At 38.2% G+C, this 21248-nt stretch overlaps 1 protein-coding gene across 4 annotated transcripts in view; it reads right to left on the reverse strand.

The window, feature by feature from the left end:
- Positions 1 to 21248, reverse strand: part of LOC125610974 (cyclic nucleotide-binding domain-containing protein 2-like) — a 95108-nt gene that overhangs the window by 29457 nt on the left and 44403 nt on the right. For all 4 annotated transcript variants that reach the window (XR_007341086.1, XM_048784511.1, XM_048784510.1 and 1 more), the window contains exons 8-11: positions 4288 to 4365; positions 1897 to 1957; positions 1140 to 1287; positions 748 to 824 (exon numbers count right to left, since the gene is read on the reverse strand). Coding sequence is in view for 3 of the 4 variants with exons in the window: in XM_048784511.1 (XP_048640468.1) it covers positions 748 to 824; positions 1140 to 1287; positions 1897 to 1957; positions 4288 to 4365 (364 nt within the window). In the remaining variant the exon portion in view is untranslated. The remainder of the gene's footprint in view (positions 1 to 747; positions 825 to 1139; positions 1288 to 1896; positions 1958 to 4287; positions 4366 to 21248) is intronic.

The raw sequence follows: 21248 nt of genomic DNA on the forward strand, positions 1-21248 counted from the left end.
CTCAGCAGGCCGCTGGGCCTATTCTGTGGGTGGTCACAGTTCCGTCTACCTTGCAGGAGTGGTTGGCAGCTCTGCCCCTCCGTGGGCCACTCCATAATTTGTTTCTAATAACATACAAATATGGAAGCAGCCAGAGACACAGAGAAGGGAGTCTTGAGACAAAAAGTATGATACCTTGCAAGAAACAGGCCAGGTCGTTTCTCATATATATATATATATATATATATATATATATATATATATATATATATGAATCCCATTTTACTCAGAAATAATTTATAGTCTATAGAGGTGTTTACATATCATGATTTACTTATCTAATAGAGATTAAAAGCTCTCTGCCTTTACAAGACTGGGTTTTACTCAGCTCAAAATAGCTATTTAATAAATTACTGTGAATATAAATTAAGAATAATCAAGAGCATTATTAAGCAAAACCAAGAACAGACAAAGTCTTTTCATGTATCTTGTCTAGCTTGCTAGACTACTTGATACCAGCATTTCTCATACTAGAAACTGCCTGAAAAAGTAATCATCCATTTACAGACTTCTAAGACCATCTGAGACTTAAAAGCCATAAAAGAAACAAATGGGAATTGTGAATGCTTACTAGGTGAGATGAGACAAAAAGGGTATTTCTATCTTGTTATTCTTTATCTCCTAGGACAATGATCTTCAATATTTTAAGAGAGAAGAACCTAAGATTCAGACTTTAATGAAACATTAATTTCAATCTGTTTATCTTACCTGGTGCTGGGTTTTTTTTGTGTTGACTGGTGTTTTTCTAGCAGCTGAGAATGAAATCTTTGGAGAAACTGTGGATCCTGTTTTTAAAAAAAAGTGGATATTTTGTTGTTACAGATTTTATTTTAAACCTATTCACCTTATGATCCATTTATGAGATAGAATACTAACCACTTCTTAAAATGGAGGCATAGATGTATATTTAATAAAAGGCTTACCTTAATTTCTCCTGCTTTTTATGAATAATATATTTTAATTTTTCTTGCTTTTTTATATTGAACATTACTTCACATAATTAAGTATAATGTAGTATATACAGGCCCAGAATGAGATGATTTCAACTCAGAAATAAATTCTAATGTTTGTGCAATAGGATTACATAGAAATGTTCTTACTTTCTAAGCTTTTCCCAGTTACACCAATAGTTTGCCTCGATGGAAGACCACTGTGAAAATTTTTTAGAGTGGAAGAAACTGTCTTCATCACCCAGGAAGGTACAGATATTTTCTCATCGTTAATCTGTGCAGTTACCAGACAATGACCCTGAAAAAAGACAGATAGCAGAGAAACTTGGAGTTTAAATGCATCACCTTCCATGTTGATACATAAAGATTATATGCAATAAAATGTCAAAAGAAGACTGAAATTACTATGGGTTAGTCATGCTATTGAACCATCTAATATCCATGGATAATCTGATCAGGTTCAACCAGCTCCCTAGACCTAGAACTGATCAGTAATAGGAAAGCGTGTCAGCCCTTCATATCTGTGGGTTCCACATCAGTGAATTCAGCCAACTGCAGATTGAAAATATCCAGCAAAAAGTTGCATCTTATTGAACAGGATAACTGATTTTTTTGTCATTATTTCCTAAACAGCACAGCACAAAACCTATTTCCATGACATTTACTTTGTATTAGATATTATAAGTAATCTTGAGATGATTTGGAGTATACCAGGCAAGGATGTATGTAGATTGTATGCAAATACTACACCACTTTATATAAGGGACTTGAACATCCATAGATTTTGGTATCTGCAGGAGGTCCTGGAACCAATCCTCCACAGATACCAAGGGACAACTATAATCATTGGTTATAGCTCCCTGCCAGAATTTTAACTGAAAATTTAATGCTTCAATTACATACTTACAGATGTGATGAATACAAGGAAGCAGGATTTTAAATGATCAGAGATAATGGTTGTTCCAGCCCTGAAAGTAGGCAGGGGTAGGGAAGATAACAAGGCTCATTGAAAAATGTATTTATTTATACAAAAATTCCTATCAAAACTATTATGTGCTGGACTCAGCATAAAATGAGCCAGATGGAGACAGTCGCCCACTATGTGGAATTTAATGTATTTATCTGCTCTCAAGTAATTCTTGTGCCTACCTTGTAGAATTAGGGCGGGGAGGGCAATAGCCCACAGTGGCTTAGTCTTGAAAAGCAAGGATGTATTTTATTTGCACTATAATTGGAGATATTAAGGAAATACATTAGAAAAATGTGAGAGATGACTATAAGATATCATTTAAGCAAATGTGCAGTGGCATAATCAGAATAATTTGAGCTAAGATTATTAAGTAGATAAAGCTTGACTTTGGCCAAACTTGACTTTAGTGCTCTACTTCCATTTTCATAGATTTCTTTTCTTTGTGTGTCTCTGAGGTTCCCTGTCTTCTTCCTGCAGTAACCCCCTGGATATTCACCATCCATGGCTTCAGAGCTAATCCAAGGCCAAATAACTAATTTGATAAGATAATCTCTACTAAATTGCCATGGGAAATAATTAGTATTCTCCTCCTAAATAAAGTTGTGAATTTTAGGGCTGAAGTTGTGGCTCAGCGGTAGAGTGTTCACCTAGTACGCACTGGGTTCGATCCTCAGCACCACATAAAAATAAATAAATAAATAAAGGTATTGCGTCCATCCGCAACCATAGATATATATGGTTCTGAATTTTAATTTCAGCTTTGTAGAGGACTTTGATGTTACCTGTTGGGTCCAAGCATCACCTAATGACCTCTCAAATTAAACCCTACTTTCTTTCCTTCCTTGGATCACAAGCAGGATCCTGCGTGCTGCTGTCTGCAGAGACCCTAAACAAAGTCTCTGCCATATTGTACCAGATGCCACACTGCCCCAAGGAAAAGAACTCAGAGATGATGATGGCAAAACTCCCAATGTACATAAATGTACACCTGGCTCTTTTTGGAAGCAGGATCCAATCTCCTCTTTACATGTTATAGAATTCAAATCCTGGTACTGACTTCATTATATAATGGAGAAAAAAGACTCAGGAAATTAACATTTTTAGAGTTCCTTTAGAGTAAAACTCTTAATTCATAGAGGAGCACTTAAACCCAGGATCTTAAATTAGTAACTTATTTGAATTTTGAAAATAGAAAAGTGAAAATGCAGCATTTTAAAGAAATAAGTCCTTTGAGTAAAAATTCTAATTACTAGTTATTCTCTGAGATGATAGTTGTTATAATAAAAAAATACTATTATAAAGGCTAATTAGAATGAAAATCATACGGAAACTTAAAGTTTTTCTTTTTCTTTCTTCAGACATAAAAATATAAGTTGAAGATTAGAGTAAATGTACTTTGGATTTTCTAAACTAATGCAAATGTTTTGCCTTAAAAGTGGCCTAAAAGGGACTTTTCTCTATAATTATCTTGGTCAAAATACAGAGGTTGAGTAGGGATTGGGTGGAAATATGAAGCATCCTATATTGTCATGGTGATAACCTGCATTTCCACACATTAGAACAGTCATAACATTCAGTCCATAGTTTGCCCCAGAGCCACAAATGACTATCAGCTGGTACCATCAGTTGCTCTCACAACATTTGGAAAATGATGATCATTTCCTTATCTTATTTGCTGCCCTGCAGATAATATAAACAACAGATAAATGAGGATTCTTTTACAAAGGCAGCTGCAACTTGATAAATAATCTGCCAGGGATTCATTTTACTAGATGTTGTGTATTAAATACACAAGCCTGGAATGGAAGTTCTCTGGGGGAAAAAACACACAGATATCCTGTCTCCCCAACATGATTATATGAATGGCCTCACAGTCTTGGCATAGAAGCCCATAAAACTTGAAAGCCTACTAGGTAGGTGTAGAGAAGACCTTCCAAGATATTCATGGAATTAGAAATGTTCTCTACTGAAAAATACCAGTACAATCACTATTGCCTAATAAACCCTACAAAGAGGTAAATTCTGTGATGTTTAAGAGTTAAAGGAAGAATATCCATACCGAGGTTCATAAAGAATTCATAAACAAAGGTGCTCAGAGGTTCAAGGACTAAAGAAACCACATATGGATGGAGGAGCCAGGAGAGGTTCTCATGATAGAGATGATTTTGACATGGTTATAGGCAACAGGCAGGGGCATGACTGGCAGAGACAATACTGAAGGGTCTGAAAGAGAACCATGTTTACTAATTCATTTAACACATTTCACTTGAATGTTTTATCAACTAATTCTAAAAGACAACCACTTAGTGGAAAATATAACCATGCAACCTGTAGTATCGGCGTAAGGAGCAATGAACCAGAAATTCTATCTTTTCTTTGGGCCATGAAGAGAATAATGGGAGATTCCTGTTGAGAAAGAGAAACACATTCATTAGAATTCAGAAGGAGGCTCTGGGCTATCATTCCCATTCTTCAAAGGTGACTATACTTTCTGTTGTTCATTCTAAGATCAAGATCAAAATCCATACTTCCCAGCCTATCAATCCCCCTCTTGGCCCAAGAGAACCCAGCATTACTTTCCTTACTTTTCAGGGCCACTCCCACCTGCCTACTCTGGCCTCACCTGAGGGTAATGACCTCTAGTTGTCCTCCACAGCTACCAGGGTCTCCTGGGCTTGATGGCACTATTCAGGGCCGTGGAGACTCCCCTTTCTCTTGGAGAGACTCAGCCCACGATTACCCCCATCATAAGTCTGCTGAGTACAAGAGGGTAAAGCTTCAAAGACACCCAGGGCCTTTATTCATCTGGACCCAAAGAAGTGAAGCCTTGAGAGAATCCAAGTTCTCCTCACTGCCCCCATCCTGATGAATTCTGGTGTCCTGAGGACCTTCCTTTGCCCTGATGGTTGCCATTCAGTGACTGCATCCTTCCAAGGAAAGACACCAGATTCTTCTCACAAGGGGACAGCCTTGGTCCATGACTTCCTTCTGCCATCAGCAAACACACACACCACACAAGCCTCCGTCTTCTGCTTGCACCCAGAGGGCTAGAGGAGTTTCACACCAACACACATCTGTGGCCAAATGTTTGAGTACTATTGTGACTCCCAGGATCTCCTCTATCTTCCTATAAGCACTGGAGCCCAGTTCCTGTTCACTGGACTCCTGACTTCCACATCTAGAATGTGCCAGTCCCATTTCTAAGGCTGCATCTTGCTTCCAGAATCCCTTCCTGATATTCTATTTATGCACCCCTCTGAATCCACAAAATCCTTGCTTCCCAGCCTTGTTCTGCCCCGTGGGAGAAAACCTGAATTGTGAAGCCAAATAGGGTCCAGGAAACCAGTTGTTTCCAAAACCTACCTAGTCACAAGGAATCCTCAGGAACTCTCAATTAAAAACACAAATCCTTGGGGCTGGGGAGCAGTAGAGTGCTCGCCTGGCATGCGTGGGCCACTGGGTTCGATCCTCAGCACCACATAAAAATAAAATAAAGATGTTGTGTCCACTGAAAACTAAAAAATAAATTCTCTCTCTCTCTCTTTTTTTTTATTTTTTTTAATTGGTTGTTCAAAACATTACAAAGCTCTTGACATATCATATTTCATACATTAGATTCAAGTGGGTTATGAACTCCCATTTTTACCCCAAATACAGATTGCAGAATCACATGGGTTACACATCCACATTTTTACATAATGCCGTATTAGTAACTGTTGTATTCTGCTACCTTTCCTGTCCTCTACCATCCCCCCTCCCTCCCCTCCCATCTTCTCTCTCTACCCCATCTACTGTAATTCATTTCTCTCCTTATTTTTTTCCCATTCCCCTCACAACCTCTTATATGTAATTTTGCATAACAATGAGGGTCTCCTTCCATTTCCATGCAATTTCCCTTTTCTCTCCCTTTCCCTCCCACCTCATGTCTCTGTTTAATGTTAATCTTTTCCTCCTGCTCTTCCTCCCTGCTCTGTTTCTCTCTCTCTCTCTTAAAAAAAAAAAAAAAAAAAATCCTAAGTTCTTCTGCTAAAGACCCTGCTAAGGCAGGGCGTGGCAATTGATTTTTAAATGATGTCCTAAATGATCTCTAAGGTGTTTGACATTTAGAAAAATACTAGAGTTTACTATGCCTTCCTAGACCTGGCAATTTGGACTTCTAGACCTTCTCAGATTCATTTCCCCTGGCTCCAACCCCAGCTAGTCTCAATCCTGTCCTTTTCTCTCCCATTTCCCAGCACATCTTACAGCCAAGGAAGGTCACCCTTGTCATGCCACTTCTTTTTTAAAAAAAATTTGTTTATTCTAACTAGGTATATTTGACAGCAGAATGCATTTTGATTCATTGTACACAATTGCAGCACAACTTTTCATATCTCTGGTTGTACACAATTAAGTTTGCATCGTATGTGCAGTCATGCATGTATCTAGGGTAATGATGTCCATTTCATCCCACCATCTTTCCTGCCACCATGCCACTTCCCCTCCTCTCCCTTCCCTTTGCCCAATCACAGTTCCTCCATTTTCCCATTTTCCCCCTCCCCTGTTATGGATCAACATCCACTTATCAGAGAGTACATTCGGTCTTTGGTTTTGGGGGATTGGCTTACTTCTCTTAGGATGATATTCTCCAACTCCATCCATCTACCTGCAAATACCACAATTTTATTCTCTTTTAATGTTGAGTAATATTCCATTATGTATATATACCACCTTTATCCGTTCATCTATTGAAGGGATCATGCCTCTTCTTACACTCAAAAATCTTCCCTGACCTAAGATTCTCACACTAGCCTTCCCAGGTCAGTTCCAAGGAAACTGGATAGGATCGCTGGCCCACATAAGTATGCGATGGACCTTCCTGTGAGGAGACCATCTCTTTATACTCATTAGGTTTTTTTCTTTTTTTTCTCTTTTTAGCCCTTTATGGCAGCTTCCTCTTTGCTGTAAGCCAAAGATATAACCAGCAGATTTATGATCATACCAGCACTTCAAAACAACATAGAGTCTCTATTGCATGTGCATGCCTAAAATTCCCTAATAATTTATCCTAACTGTGTAATATACAACAGTCCCCACTTATCTATGGGATGCCTGAATCTGTGCATAGTATTGAACCCTACAAATGCTATTTTTCCCCCAATAAATACTTTCCTGTGATAAAGTTTAATTTATAAATTAAGCACAGTAAGGAATTAACAATAATAATAATAAAATAAAATAATTATAAGATATACTATAGAAAAATTATGTGAATATGGCCTATGTTTATTTCTGGAATTTTCCATTTAATACTTTTGGACAGCAGTGATGGAAACCATAGAAGGCAAAACCATGATAAGTGAGACTATGGTAAATGAGATTTGCCTCTCCGTTTTCAGCACAAACCTAATAATTAAACAATAACTACTTATTTGGCACTTTTACCTACGCAGGCCATTCTATGAATGTATAAAATACAAAAAGTATAGTTTTAATTTTTCATTATTTTTCTTTGCTTCCATATCCTCACCTTCTTTCTTATCCTTCACAGCACTAGAATCCACAGGTACAAAGTAAGCAATTGATCACTGATTAGGAGGAATTAAAACTATAAAACAACTGAGGACTAGTAAGAACTCATCATCAATCTCAAAGACAAGAATATCTGGAAATCACCCACTAGAGGAATTTAATAGATCAGCCATGAAATGTCAAAAAAAGAAAAGTCTGCCTTTTTAGTCACCCAGGTCATTTCGACATCCAAAAAGACTACCTATCAATCTACTTGACAAATAGAAAATGAAATAGAATAAACAAATATACAACTAAACCTCAATTGCCCTTTTTGACTGAAAATAATGAACATGGAGGTTGGTGGAAATCTAAAAATTGGTGTTTTCTGTGTTTGTGTTGGCAGAGATCCCGTGCAAAAGTGACCACCTGACCAGGGATTGAACAGCTAAGGAATATAAGGAGGAATTCATTTCCCTTTCCATGAATTCTGCTTCTAGACATTTCTCTTATAAACCATCATAAGTTTTCTCTGAAAATGCTTTCTTTTGAATGAATGCATTGAAAAAACAAAAACATTCTAACATAAAAAGGATGGGATGGGTGTGAATGGATCAGAGAGCGGTCATTCTCTAAGCACCAACACATCCCAGGCCCTGCAGCTGATGTGCGTTCACACGGTCTCAGTTGGTCCAACTGTGCCTGACACCTGAGGAACCCAAAGCCCTGGAAGGGAAAGTAACTTGTCCCAGGTCAACAAGTGACAGTCAGGATTCTAACCACCTCTAGTCTGACTCCAGGGACAAAGTCCTTCTACCAACACCAGGTTACCAACCCATCAATCAGGGCGTTGATTGATGTCTTCAGGCACTGCCTCAGCCCTGGGGTCACAACAGTGAACACAAGAAAATCACTGCCTTTGAGGAATTTACATTCTAGAGACTCCCAAAAATAATCATTCAGGATATTTAAGATATTGAGGATAACTTACAGTATCTTTTAAATGTCTAAAGAAACAGTGAGGAAGTAGTCGTGAAGGTTATCAGAGTACTAAGTCAATAAGAAATTTCATCCTGAGTATTTTTAAAAATTTTTTTAAGTTGCAGATGGACACAATGTATGTATGTATGTATGTATGTATGTATGTACATATTTATTTGTGGTGCTAAGGGTGGAAACCAGTGCCTCACATGTGCTAGGTGAATGCTCTATACCTCAGCCACAACCCCAGCCCCATCCAGAGGTACTTTTGCACCCATTTTTCCAAAGCTCACTAAACCAAGGCAGTTTTTTTTTTAATTTCAAAATCAACGAAAGGCAGAGAAGACATGCAGGCATGAAATTACTTTAGAAAAAGTCTTATTAATGTCTCATAAATGTAAATTTCATGATTTACCTGCTGTCACAACTACCTGCTGTCACAGCACCAAACCTACATTATGTACCAGTAGATCCCAGGATCCACATACTCACTTCTTGTGTCATATTTAAGAAAAGAAGTCCTTTTCTCCTTTCCACACAGACACTCCATGGAACTGCCATTGCAGATCTTACTCTGGCCTTCCCCTGACCTCAAAATTGTCAAAGCCTTTGGGAGAAGTTTAGAGTGGCCCAAGTTATAAAGGAAATTGAATATAAAGAGCCATTTCCAAGATTCCCCAAGTTCAATTAAGCAATGTAGAATCATTCTTAAATATGGAACAGACAGCTTTTTTGCACACACATTTTTTTTTCCCTTTCATGTAAGGGATAAAAATCAATCGGGGCTGGGTGTGGTGGCGCATGCCTGTAATCCCAGCAGCTCAGGAGGCTGACACAGGAGGATTGACAGTTCAAAGCCAGCCTCAGCAAAAACAAGGTGCTAAGCAATTCAGTGAGACCCTTTCTCTAAATAAAATACAAGAAAGGGGGCTGGGGATGTAGCTTAGTGGTCAAGTTCTCCTGTGAGTATAATTGTGTTGACAATATAAGGAGTTCTTATATTGTCAACATTTTTACCAAAGTCACTGCTACAGAATGCGTTACCATTTTACTTCTTATTTATTCCCATCCCTTCTCAGATGCCTCCAGAAGAACACTTCTAGAAGTGAGCAATCTAGTGATTTTGGAACAATCTGGGACCACCTTGATTCATTTGTAAATCTGGACCCTTTCTTGCCATGCAAAAGAAAAATTCAGACATGTCAATGCTCGCCCTTAGCAAAGTACAGACAAAGAGGATTCTCTGCTCTGCACATCAGGATTCCTCTGGCACCCCATCCTCTCTCCAGAAATAAACATGAATGCACACAGAGCGGGGACCAGATTTATAACTATATATAGAAGACACTAACCTGGATTCTGGTTTTGTGGGGATAAAAAAGGAGATGACATTAGGAGCAAGGAATAGAAGGCAGTGGGATAGAAAGAGAGCAGAAAGCTTTTCCGTATTATAAAGCAGCACAGGAGAGTGACGGAAACTGGATCAATAGAGACACTGAGAAGCTGACACTAAAAGGAAACATCCTGGAGGGAATCGTTACCAGAAAGTCGTGATGGATTCCTGTAGACTTTCCTTTTCCCCCAAAACATTTAGTGTCACTGCCTCATATAAGTACTCAAAGAATTACATTCTGGTACATAGTTTGTTTTTTTTGTTTGTTTTTTGTTTTTAAAAAGAACCCCTTATATATAAATTATTTCTTTTCACTGACTTAAAAGAATACTTTACCTTTGAAATAGTGTCTTCACAAAAAAATTGGAAAAATAGTAGAAAGAGTTCCCAGGTACTCTTCACCCAGCTTTTCACCATATTCTTTTTTATATATATTTATTTTTTATTTATATATGACAGCAGAATTATTACAATTCTTATTACACACAGTTTTTCATATCTCTGGTTGTATACAAAGTATATTCACACCAATTCGTGTCTTCAGACATGTACTTTAGAAACTAATGATCATCACATTCCACCATCATTTCTAATCCCACGCCCCCTTCCTTCCCCTCCAACCCCTCTGCCCTATCTAGAGTTCGTCTATTCCTCCCATTCTTCCCCTCCCTACCCCACTATGAATCAGCCTCCTTATATCAAAGAAAACATTTGGCGTTTGGTTTTTTGGGATTGGCTAACTTCACTTAGCATTATCTTCTCCAACGCCATCCATTTACCTGCAAATGACATGATTTTATTCTCTTTTATTGCTGAGTAATATTCCATTGTGTATATATGTCACATTTTTAATCCATTGGAGGGCATCTAGGTTGGCTCCACAGTTTAGCTATTGTGAATTGTGATGCTATAAACATTGATGTGGCTGTGTCCCTGTAGTATGCTGTTTTTAAGTCTTTTGGGTATAGACTGAGGAGAGGGATAGCTGGGTCAAATGGTGGTTCCATTCCCAAATTTCTAAGAAATCTTCATACTGCTTTCCATATTGGCTGCACCAATTTGCAGTCCCACCAGCAGTGTATGAGTGTGCCTTTTCCCCCACGTCCTCATCAACATTTATTGTTGTTTGTATGCATATAGCACCAGCCATAGTTAATTATAATCCCTACTGGCTACAGACCATGTCACCACTATTTCTTGTGGCTAGGTTGTCAGGATCCTCCCTTATCACCAAAACCATGTTACAACTACCCTGGTAACTAGGTCATCACAACCCTCATGTAGGAAGTCCACTAAAGGCTATAGTAAGGAATAATTAGCTGCTTATGAGGGTACAAGAGAATAGAAAAATGACAAAGAAACTCAAACCCTTAGAAACCCGGCTCTGTAGGACCCGTGCTGTTCTCTTCAGACATGGTCCAGGCCACTCGGTGTACTATAGATTTATCTCTGTTATTCTCCCTTTTCCTTTTCCTTCTAATAAACTCCTACCTGCTACTATGTAGGACTCTTGAAACCCTTCCTGTAAGGTGGCAAGAACTGGTGTCTGTGGGTTCCCGTCGTTGCTCATGCTCTATGGGTCTCCTCCTCTGCATCACCCCCAGTACTAATCCTAGGTCACGGATCTGATCTTCCTGACTATAACTTTGTCACTTGGAGATTGTTATATAATCATACAGTATATCGCTTGTTGAGACTGACTGTTAAGCCTACTGTTAGGACCCACCCTTTACATTTATTTTTTATTTGTTTTTGGTTTTGCAGTACTGGGGATTGAATCCAGGGACATTCTACAATGGAGCTACATTGTCAGCCCTTTTAATTCTTTATCTAGAGACAGGGTCTCTCTATATTTAAGAAGCTGGCCTCAAATTTTTAATCCTCCTACCTCAGTCTCCCTAGTCACCGGGATTAAGATGTGAGCCTATGTCCATCCCTTTACATTGATTTTTTAAAGTTTCATTTAAGGAAAATTCCAACATCTTCTTATCATTAAAAGTGATCTTACAGTTTTCCAGAAAAGGTGTCAGAATAGTTTTTGTTTCATTTTGTTCTAATTAAGAGAGAGACAGACAGACAGACAACACATGAAATTTGAAATGAAATGCAGATTTGTTAATGGTTCTACTTTTGGGAGGAAATAAGAAATAGCTCTGTAATGGAAGCATTGTGTTTCAAACTCCCTCCAAAATACAAGGATCACTGGGACTACAGGCATTTTGTTCTGTTGCTCAAATAGCTGTTACTATTTCTGGAGAGCAGACTACAGTTTGGAGATAAGATTTGCTTTAAGAACCAGTTTCACAGAACCCTGAACTAATCAAATGCTGATGGGTACAATATATCTGTGTCTGTAACTAGAAACACAAACTACAAAAAGCAGCCGATTTTCACATCCATTTCTGTCATTAATGAAGTGGTGCATTTACAAAATTTCTATTAAAAAGTTTGTTATTCTCAGAATTTTAAAGGCTTGGATTTTAAGAATTTAATATAAAACTCACACCAGGCTCAATTTTAAGTGTCAATTCTTCATAACATAAAAAGCACTTCTGGTTATACAAGTTTGGAAAATAAAAAGTAATTCAGATAAATGGGCTTTCTACAGTACTCTTTTTAGCATAAAAGCTGTTTTGGAAATATGGTGTAAACTTATATCCAGAAATTACTGAGTTAGTTTTTAAATATAAGTGAGTAGGACTGTCTTGCTAAGCCGGGACAGTAACATGTACTAAGCTAAGTACAGTAACATGCATCCTAATGGGCATTGCTGTTAATATGGATCCTAATGGGCATTCCCAGCTAGCAGATCTCCAGTCAGTCCCAAGGCTCCTCTGTGAGGTTATTTGACCTGGGACCTGAACCACCTGCTCTGAATGCACATCAACACTGAGCTCTTTACTTGGTTTCCTGGGAATCACCTCCTCTCACCCTTCCGACATCTTTTCTAACTCACAATGCTTCCTGCCTCTCTCAGGTGGACTCCTACCTCCGAAGGAGGTTCCATGAGGTGCAGCACTACAGGTGGCACTCTGCAGACCAGCACAAGCAGAAACCGGCAGTCTGCAGCTGGATAGACTGGGGCAATTTAGAAGTCAGAGCCTCTATGCACACATGAATGGCAAAGAGACACTACACACAATGCGACTGGATAGCTCTTTTCTAAAGCATCAGGTCTCCAGTGATTTGGAAGAGGTCATCGGGTAGGGCAATTATCAGGAGGTGGAGGGGGGCTAACCTAGCAGCAAGAATGGGAAGATTGTGGGGGCAAGAGGAGTGGTGGGCATACTCAGAGGGCAGCCAGCCATTCAAGAAGGCAGGCAGGCAAATGGCCACTGAGAGGAACAGAAAACCACATTGGGTGGTTTCCCAGCAGCACAGAGCACCAGACAATAAAGAACCAGAAGTAGCAAGATGATTTGGATGTGGTTTGAGTGCTCCCAGATGTCCTCCATGTGGTGATGTGGGGGCTGATGGGACCTTTAAGTGGTAGTGCCTAGTGGGAGATCCTGAGGTCATTAGGGGCACCATCCCAGAAAGGGAGTACTAGTCTTTCAGAGTTACAAAAGTCTGAGTCTCTCAGGCTTTCAGTTTGGTGAGATAATCACTTGCTCCTGCACATTTTCCTACCTCAATATGATGCTATCTGTCATCAGGCTCTCACCAGAAGTTGAACCAATAGAGCTCCTGATCTTGGACTTTGAATCTCTAAAACTGTGAGCTTTTTTTTTTATTTATAAAGTTAACTTGCCTCATGTGTTATGTTATAGCAACAAAAAACTAATCAATATAACAGAGATCCAAGCAGTGCTCAGCATCAGGAAAGTCTGGAAGCACGCTGTAGGCAGGAAAGACTCAGGGGAGCCCAGCAGCATACCTGTTAGCACTGATGTGGGTTTGGAAATCAGAATGGGGTCTTTGTTCCCCTAATGTTGAAGATTAAAAATTCGAGGAACCCTGAGGCACGCACAGAAAGAAAGTTTTATTTGAGAAAAAGAACAGAGAGAGCAGACTTCTCCAGAGAAAAGCCGGGGTCCAGAACTGGGTCCCATGGGAGTGGGGATGTTTTGCTTTTTAATAGACCCCCATCCTCTCTTTCTTCCCTGCAGATGTGCCCAAAGGCAGGAAAAGAGACCAGCCCAGCAAGTAATCACTTGTGTTGGAAAGTGGGATCTGTGATCAGTGGGATCCTTCCCCTTCTCTGTTGTGGGGATGGGAGGGTAGTGTTGTTATCCTGAGGTTAGCTATTAGCAACTCATTTCCTCTTCTTTGATAATCAGCTACCTGTCCTTTGCCCCTGTCTCAGCATGGAGAACAGATGTTGAGTTAGGGCATAGGAATAAGGTAAGCAAGGGAAATAGGCACTGAAATTGATGGGCAGTCTACTGACCTTGTCACTTGAAGCATTTGATCTCATTGAATCTCACAGCCACCATGCAAAGTAGGAAGCAGTCTACCACACAGGAGCATTTTCTCCTTGTGTCATTTACTGTTGCTCTTTATATTGTGCCATAAATTGGGATTTTGTTTTTTTAAGATAGTATCTCACTAAGTTGCCCAGGCTGCCCTCAAATTTGCAATCCTCCTGCCTCAGCCTCCAGAGTAGCTGGAATAAAGACTTGTTAATGATTTAAAAATTCACTTCCAGCCACTGTGGCTGGGAAATAGAGTCAGACCAATTTGTGAACGGCAACTGGATGCCTCCAAGAGGAAAGCAGGGGTATGGGTGAGTTAGCCAGACTGCAGCTTCTGAGGGATCCCTGGAGGATGAAGGTGAACCAAAAGCAGAGACTAAAAAAAAACCTTGGAGAATGGAGTCACAGTTTATTGGGTGAGTCCCGGGGGATACAGAAAACTAGAGTCCTCCCTTGAACTTTTCACAGCATTCAGAGGGCATCCCATAGACCCACAGTGGGGCAGGTGGCTCTCACAGGGGACCAGCTTTAGCCCCGAGGATCTGGGAAGAGGACATGTAAACATATAGACAGTTTTGGTACAAATATTCACTGATTCTCTTGTGTTATTTTTTTTAATTATACTTTTTGTTTAAGGAAACTGAAACTAGGATAATTAAATAACACTCCAATTTTCCTTCTAAAAATCATGTTTTGAATAAAAATATGTATTATTTAAATAATATAAATATTTCCACATGAAGGGTGGTAGGTCATGTATTCTTTTCACTTCGGGTAATAGCCAGCACTGAAAGTTCCAAGCAACATCATTTTTTAAATTAAGGACTGAAGTTTATTTGGTATTTCAGAGCACCACCTGGTGGATTAATTAACAATGACAGTCCAGAAAGAAAATGACTCTTAAAATAGCTCTGAACAACTGGTATTAGACCTCCCATGCTCATCCCTTCTGTTTTATCTTCTCTCTCCTTTAGTTCTCATTCTTTCTCCTCTGCTCTCTTTCTCCATCTCTCCATCTTCCTGTTTGGTGACATAATCACTTGTTCATGCATATTTTCCCACCATTATATGATGCTGTCTGCCATTAGGCTCTTACCAGAAGCTGAACTAATGGAGCTCCTGATCTTGGACTTTGAATCTCCAAAACTGTGAGCCCTCTTATTTATAAAACTAACCTACCTCATGTATTATGTTATAGCAACAAAAACTAACCAATACAGTAGAGATCTGGGCAGTGCTAAGCATCAGGAAAGTCTGGAAGTAGATACAAAAGGCAGGAAAAAGGCTGTGCCGGGTCTCTTTTCTTTTATTTATACCTTAAGCTTGTCCATGCTGTCTATCAGTATTACTAAGTCTTCAGAGTGGCAAAGAAACTTGCTCACTTATGCCTGATTTCATAAGATCTAAGATATGTATCCATTTCAAGAGGAAAGACAAGTATACATGAAGTTGGAAAACTCAGTTGTCTTCCAGAGAGAATCTTTCTACCAAAAATGCACTTGTGTTTCCTCAACATGGAATTCTTATTTGTTTCTATGTCTGTTTCATACAGAAATACTCTAATAGAACCCCTCTTTCCTATTTCATTTATAAATAATATCTGAAGTTGAGAAATTTTCAGTTTTCCAGACTTTTTGCTCCAATCCAGCTGCCCAGTGGCTTCTGAGACACAGGTTTACACTAACATTAAATATCTCTGATCTCAAATGACCCCAGATAATACAAATGAGTGGAATGGAATAAGTAAAAGACGTTAGGATATGGTAAAGACTAGAGACCCGGAGACCTCACAACTTGTCCACAAGTGTATATATTATTTGGATATAGCCAGGTCAGCTCTAACTTTTGAAGAGGCAACAAGAAAAACTTGATTTTTTTTTTAGTGAGAGGTATTTGTTAAAACTTTTTTTAGTTGTAAATGGACACAATACCTTTATTTTACTTATTTTTTTTAAATGTGGTGCTGAAAATCAAATCCAGTGCCTCACACAAGCTAGGCAAGTGCTCTACCACGGAGCTACAACCCCAGCCCCTGAGAAGTCTTTAAGCATTTAAATGTCAGAATTTTTTTTAAACTGTCACTCTATTGCATCCATGAACTCAACCAACAACCCATCAAAAATATTTCTAAAAGTTACACCTATACTAAGCACATAGACCTTTTTCTTGTCATTATTTCTTAAAAATACAATATAACAACTATTTGCATCTTATTAGGTATTATAAGTAATTTAGAGATGACTTAAAGTATTTGAGAGGATGTGTATATGTTATATGCAAATATTATACCATTGTATATAAAGAACTTGAGCATCTAAAGATTTTGTTATCCCCAGCAGGTCCTAGAACCCAATCCCCCATGAATACCAAAGGACAACTCTACTTTCTCACTTATTCAATGAGGCCAGCATTATCTTAATACCAAAACCAAAGACATTACAAAGAAGGTACTGTGGTCTGAATGTTCATGTCCTCCCCAGATTCATATACTGACACCTAATCCCCACTGTGATGGTATCAAGGACAGGGCCTTTGGAGAGGTGATTATGACATGAGGGCAAAGCCCTTCTGAATAGGGCTGGTACCCCAATGGAGGATGCCCAGGGGAGTTTGTTTGCCCTTTTCTACCACATGAGAACACAGCAAGAGTGCACTGTCTATGAACCAGGAAAAAAGCCCTCATTAGACACTGAACTTATGGCATTGAACTTCAAAGCCTCCAGAACTGTGAGAAATAAATTCTGTGGTGTACAAATTACACAGTTATAGTATTTTGTTATAGCAGACCCAACATAATAAGACTAATACCAATCATAAACATACATACAAAAATCCTCAATAAATAGTGGCAAATCAAATCCAACAATGTTGGAGAAGAATTGCACACCACAATCAAGTGAGTCTTATCCCAGGTATGCAAATTTGGTGCAACATTTAAAAATCAATTAATGCAATTCATTATGTCAATAGGCTGAAAAAGAGAAATTACATCATATCAATAGATGCAGAAAAAGCATTTGAAAAGAAACCCAACTCCTATTCATGATTTTAAAAAAAACTCTCAGTAAATTAAAAATAGAGAATTTCTTCAACTTATACTGAACATCTACCAAAAAAAAATTATACTTAATGATGAGAAACTTGAAGCTATTTCACTAGGATCAAGAACAAGGCAAAAATATCCCCTCTCAATATTGCTTTTCAACTGGAAGTTTTAGCTAATGCATTCCTACAAGAAAGGAATATATTGATTGGGAAGTAAGAAAGAAAATCACCCTTGTTTGCAGATTAGATGATTGTTGTATTAGTCAGTTTTGTGTTTCTACAACAAAAGTTATTTAGCTTTTAGTTTTGGAGGCTTAAGGGCACAGTAACTGTATTAGCTCTGTTCTGGTGAAGGTCTGTGTCAGATGGCATATGCTAGACAGAAATGGGAAGAGTTTGTGTTGGAGGAGCCAGAAAAGCAGAGATAAAGAAAAAGACCTGCTTACTACAATTCCTTTTCCAGGGCCTCCCACTAGGCCCACTTCCCAAAGGTTTCACATCCCTCAAAGATATTGGTGACCTGAGATTTTAATATATGGACCCTTGGGGGACATAATTAAATCACATCCAAACCATAGCAATTGTCTATGTAGAAAATCTGAAAAAATCAACAACAACAACAACAACAAAACCCTGGAACCAATAAGCAGTTACAGTAAGGAAGTGGGATACAAGGTTAATATGCAAAAGTCAATCACTTTTCTACATTTTAGTAACAAATTAGTGAAGTTTAAAATTATAAACATATTATTATTTATATTAGTAATAAATGGTAACAAAGACTTAGGCATAAATCTAACATAAAATACTTAGATATAAATCTAACAAAATATATGCAAGATCTTTGTAAGGAACCCTTTAAAATTGTGATGAAAGTTATCAAAGAATTAAATAAAATGAAATGTGTTCATGAACAGGAAGACTCATTATTGTCAAGATGTCAGTTCTTCCCAACCTGATCTACAGATTCAATGCCATCCATCAAAATCCCAGCCAGTTATTTAGTAGATACCAAAATATTGTTCATACAGTATATATCAAGAGGGAAAAGGCCCAGAATAACCAACTCAATAGTGAAGAAGAAAAGGAGGAGGAGGAGGAAGAAGAAGGGGAAGGAGAAGAAGACATTACTCAATTTCAAGACTTATTGTAAATTGGCTACAGTAATCAAGACGGTGTGGTCTTGGCAAAAGAGGAGACAACAAATAGATCAACAGAAAAGAAGAGAGAACACAGAAATAGAATCAAATATAGTCAATTGTCTTTGACAAAGGAGCAAAGATAATATAAAGAAGCAAAAATAATCTTTTCAATAAATGCTTTGAATAACTAGACATCTACAAGTAGGTATCTACACGTAAAAAGAAAAGGAACCAAACACAGACCTTATACTCTTCATAAAAATTAATTCAGAATGGATCATAAACCAAAACATATAAACTAAATAGTCTTAAGAGAAAATCTAGATGACTTTGGGTAAAGAGATGACTTTTTAAACATAACACCAAAGGCACAATCAATGACAGATATAATTGATTAGCTTCATTTTATTAAAATGGAAAACTTCATTGAAAGACAATGTTAAAAGGATAAGAAAAGCCACAGACTGCAAAAAAATATTTTTAAAAGGCATCTAACAAAGGACTATTATCCTAGATCTACAACAAATTCATGAGACTCAACAATAAGAAAAGTGAACAGTCCACTTAAGAACAGGCAAACACCTGAATAGATGTGTCACCAGAGAAGATAATCAGATGGCAAGTAAGCATATGAAAAGATGTCCAGCATCATATGTCATTAGATAACCACAGATTAAAACAACAATGAGATGTACCTATAAGAATGGCACAATGAAAACACCAAAAATTGGTGAGGATGTGGAGCAACAAGAACTCTCCTTCTTTGCTAGTAGGACTACAAAATGGTACATGCTTAGGAAGACAGTTTGGTAGATCTTTACCAAATTAAACAGACTCTTACCCTATCATCCAGCAATGGTACTCTAGCGTTTACCCCCCGTGAATTGAAAATTTACATCTACACCAAAACCGCACAGGGATGCAGCTGCGTTCCTTATGGCCAACACTTGGAAATCAGCAAGATGTCCTTCAGTAGGTGAGTGGGTAAATACTGTGTGTTACCTCCAAACAATGGAATACTATTCAGCACTAAAAGAAATTATCTGGCAAGCCACTGAAAAGACACGGGGGAAAGTTTAGTATGTATTACCAAATGAAAGAAGATAATCATGCTGTATGATTCCCACTACATGATTTACGGGAAAAGGCAAAACTATGGAGACAGTAAAGTTCCATAGGGATGGCCAAGGATGGGGGATAGGGGATGAATAGGTAGAACACAGGATTTTTAGGGCAGTGAAAGTATTCGGTACAACTCATATTGGTGGATACATGTCAGGATACATCTGCCAAAACCCATAGAATGAATATACACTACTTAGAACCCTAACATAAACCATGAATTTTGGGTAGTTATAGTGTGTCAATAGAGGTTCATCAATTGTAACAAATTGGTATGGTGTACAAATGAGGAAATGGAGGCTATATAGGAATTCTTTGTGAACCTAAAATTGCTCTAAAAATAAAATCTATTATTAAAAAAGAATATTTAAAGGAGTGCCATTCTAACCCTTTATCATTTATAGGCTAGATACTGTGGTATGTTTCTCAGTATCTACCAGAATGTCTCTAGAAACTAAAATAAAGCATCCCCTTTTAAAAAACAGTAAGTTCTAATGTTGGATTTTTGATCTTAGCAAAATTAGATTAAATCCATTCACCTTTTAAAGTCTAATAAACACCCTTGGTAATTATTTTCACATGTTCTGTTAGCTCTTCATCATGTTCCAACTTAGTCTCTGAAACAGTTCTTCCTTTGTTGTGAAATAATTTCTAAGATTTAGCTTTCCAGGGAACTTTGTGGCATTACCTGTAAGCAATAGGTATAGAGAGCTTCTCCTCCTCCTCCTCCTCCTCCTCCTCCTCCTCCNAAAATGAGACAATACTTTATTTCCTCTCCTCCTCCTCCTCCTCCTTCTTCTTCTTCTTGGCTTTAGGACTTGGGAAAGTCATTTCATAACTCCTACTAGGATATCTGGCTTAAAAACATTTAGATCTCTTGGAGTTCTTTATCTTCACTCCTTGGGAAATGAGCTACCTGACCACATATGGTTTTGAGAACAAATGGCTTGTAATATTTTCAGCTATTTATGATTTTTTTTAAAAAAAGCAGAATCCTTTTAACATCTTGAAAGTATACTGAGAACTGCCTCAGGCAGTGGACATCAGCCACGGGTCCTGTTCCTCCCATTTCCCCTACTTTAAGCCCTGCAGCCCTGTTTGTTCTGCCCTCTGGCTGAGCTCATTAGTGGAAAGCTGACCCAAGGGAACCAACTCAAGGCTGGACTGTGCTGATCACTTTCTTTCCTCACAGGAATCTGGAATAAGGAAAGAGAAAACCTAAGGAAAGAAGATATGGAGAATATCATGCTAAACAAAGTAAGCCAATCCCCAAAACCAAAGGCCAAATGTTCTGATAAGTTTATTCTGATCCATAATGGATGGTGGTGGGGGCATGGGAAAAATGGAGGAACTTTGATTGGGCAAAGGGGAGGGAGGGATGGGGTATGGGGACCAGGAAAGATGGTGGAATGAGATGGACATCATCACCCTAGGTACATGTATGACTGCACATATGGTGCAACACTACATCATGTACAACCAGAAAAATGAAAAGTTGTGCTGCAATTGTGTACAATGAATCAAAATGAATTCCGCTGTCATACCTAATTAAAATTAATTAATTAATTAAAAAAGAAGATATGGATGCTGGAAGTTTTAAATTTGTTCTTTTAGATATACATGACAGTAGAATGTACTTATTTAATATTTTGTTTTAGTTGTAGTTGGACACAATACCTTTATTTTATTTTTATGTGGTGC

This window comes from Marmota marmota, unplaced genomic scaffold (assembly GCF_001458135.2).
Source record: "Marmota marmota marmota unplaced genomic scaffold, marMar, whole genome shotgun sequence".
Taxonomy (NCBI): domain Eukaryota; kingdom Metazoa; phylum Chordata; class Mammalia; order Rodentia; family Sciuridae; genus Marmota; species Marmota marmota.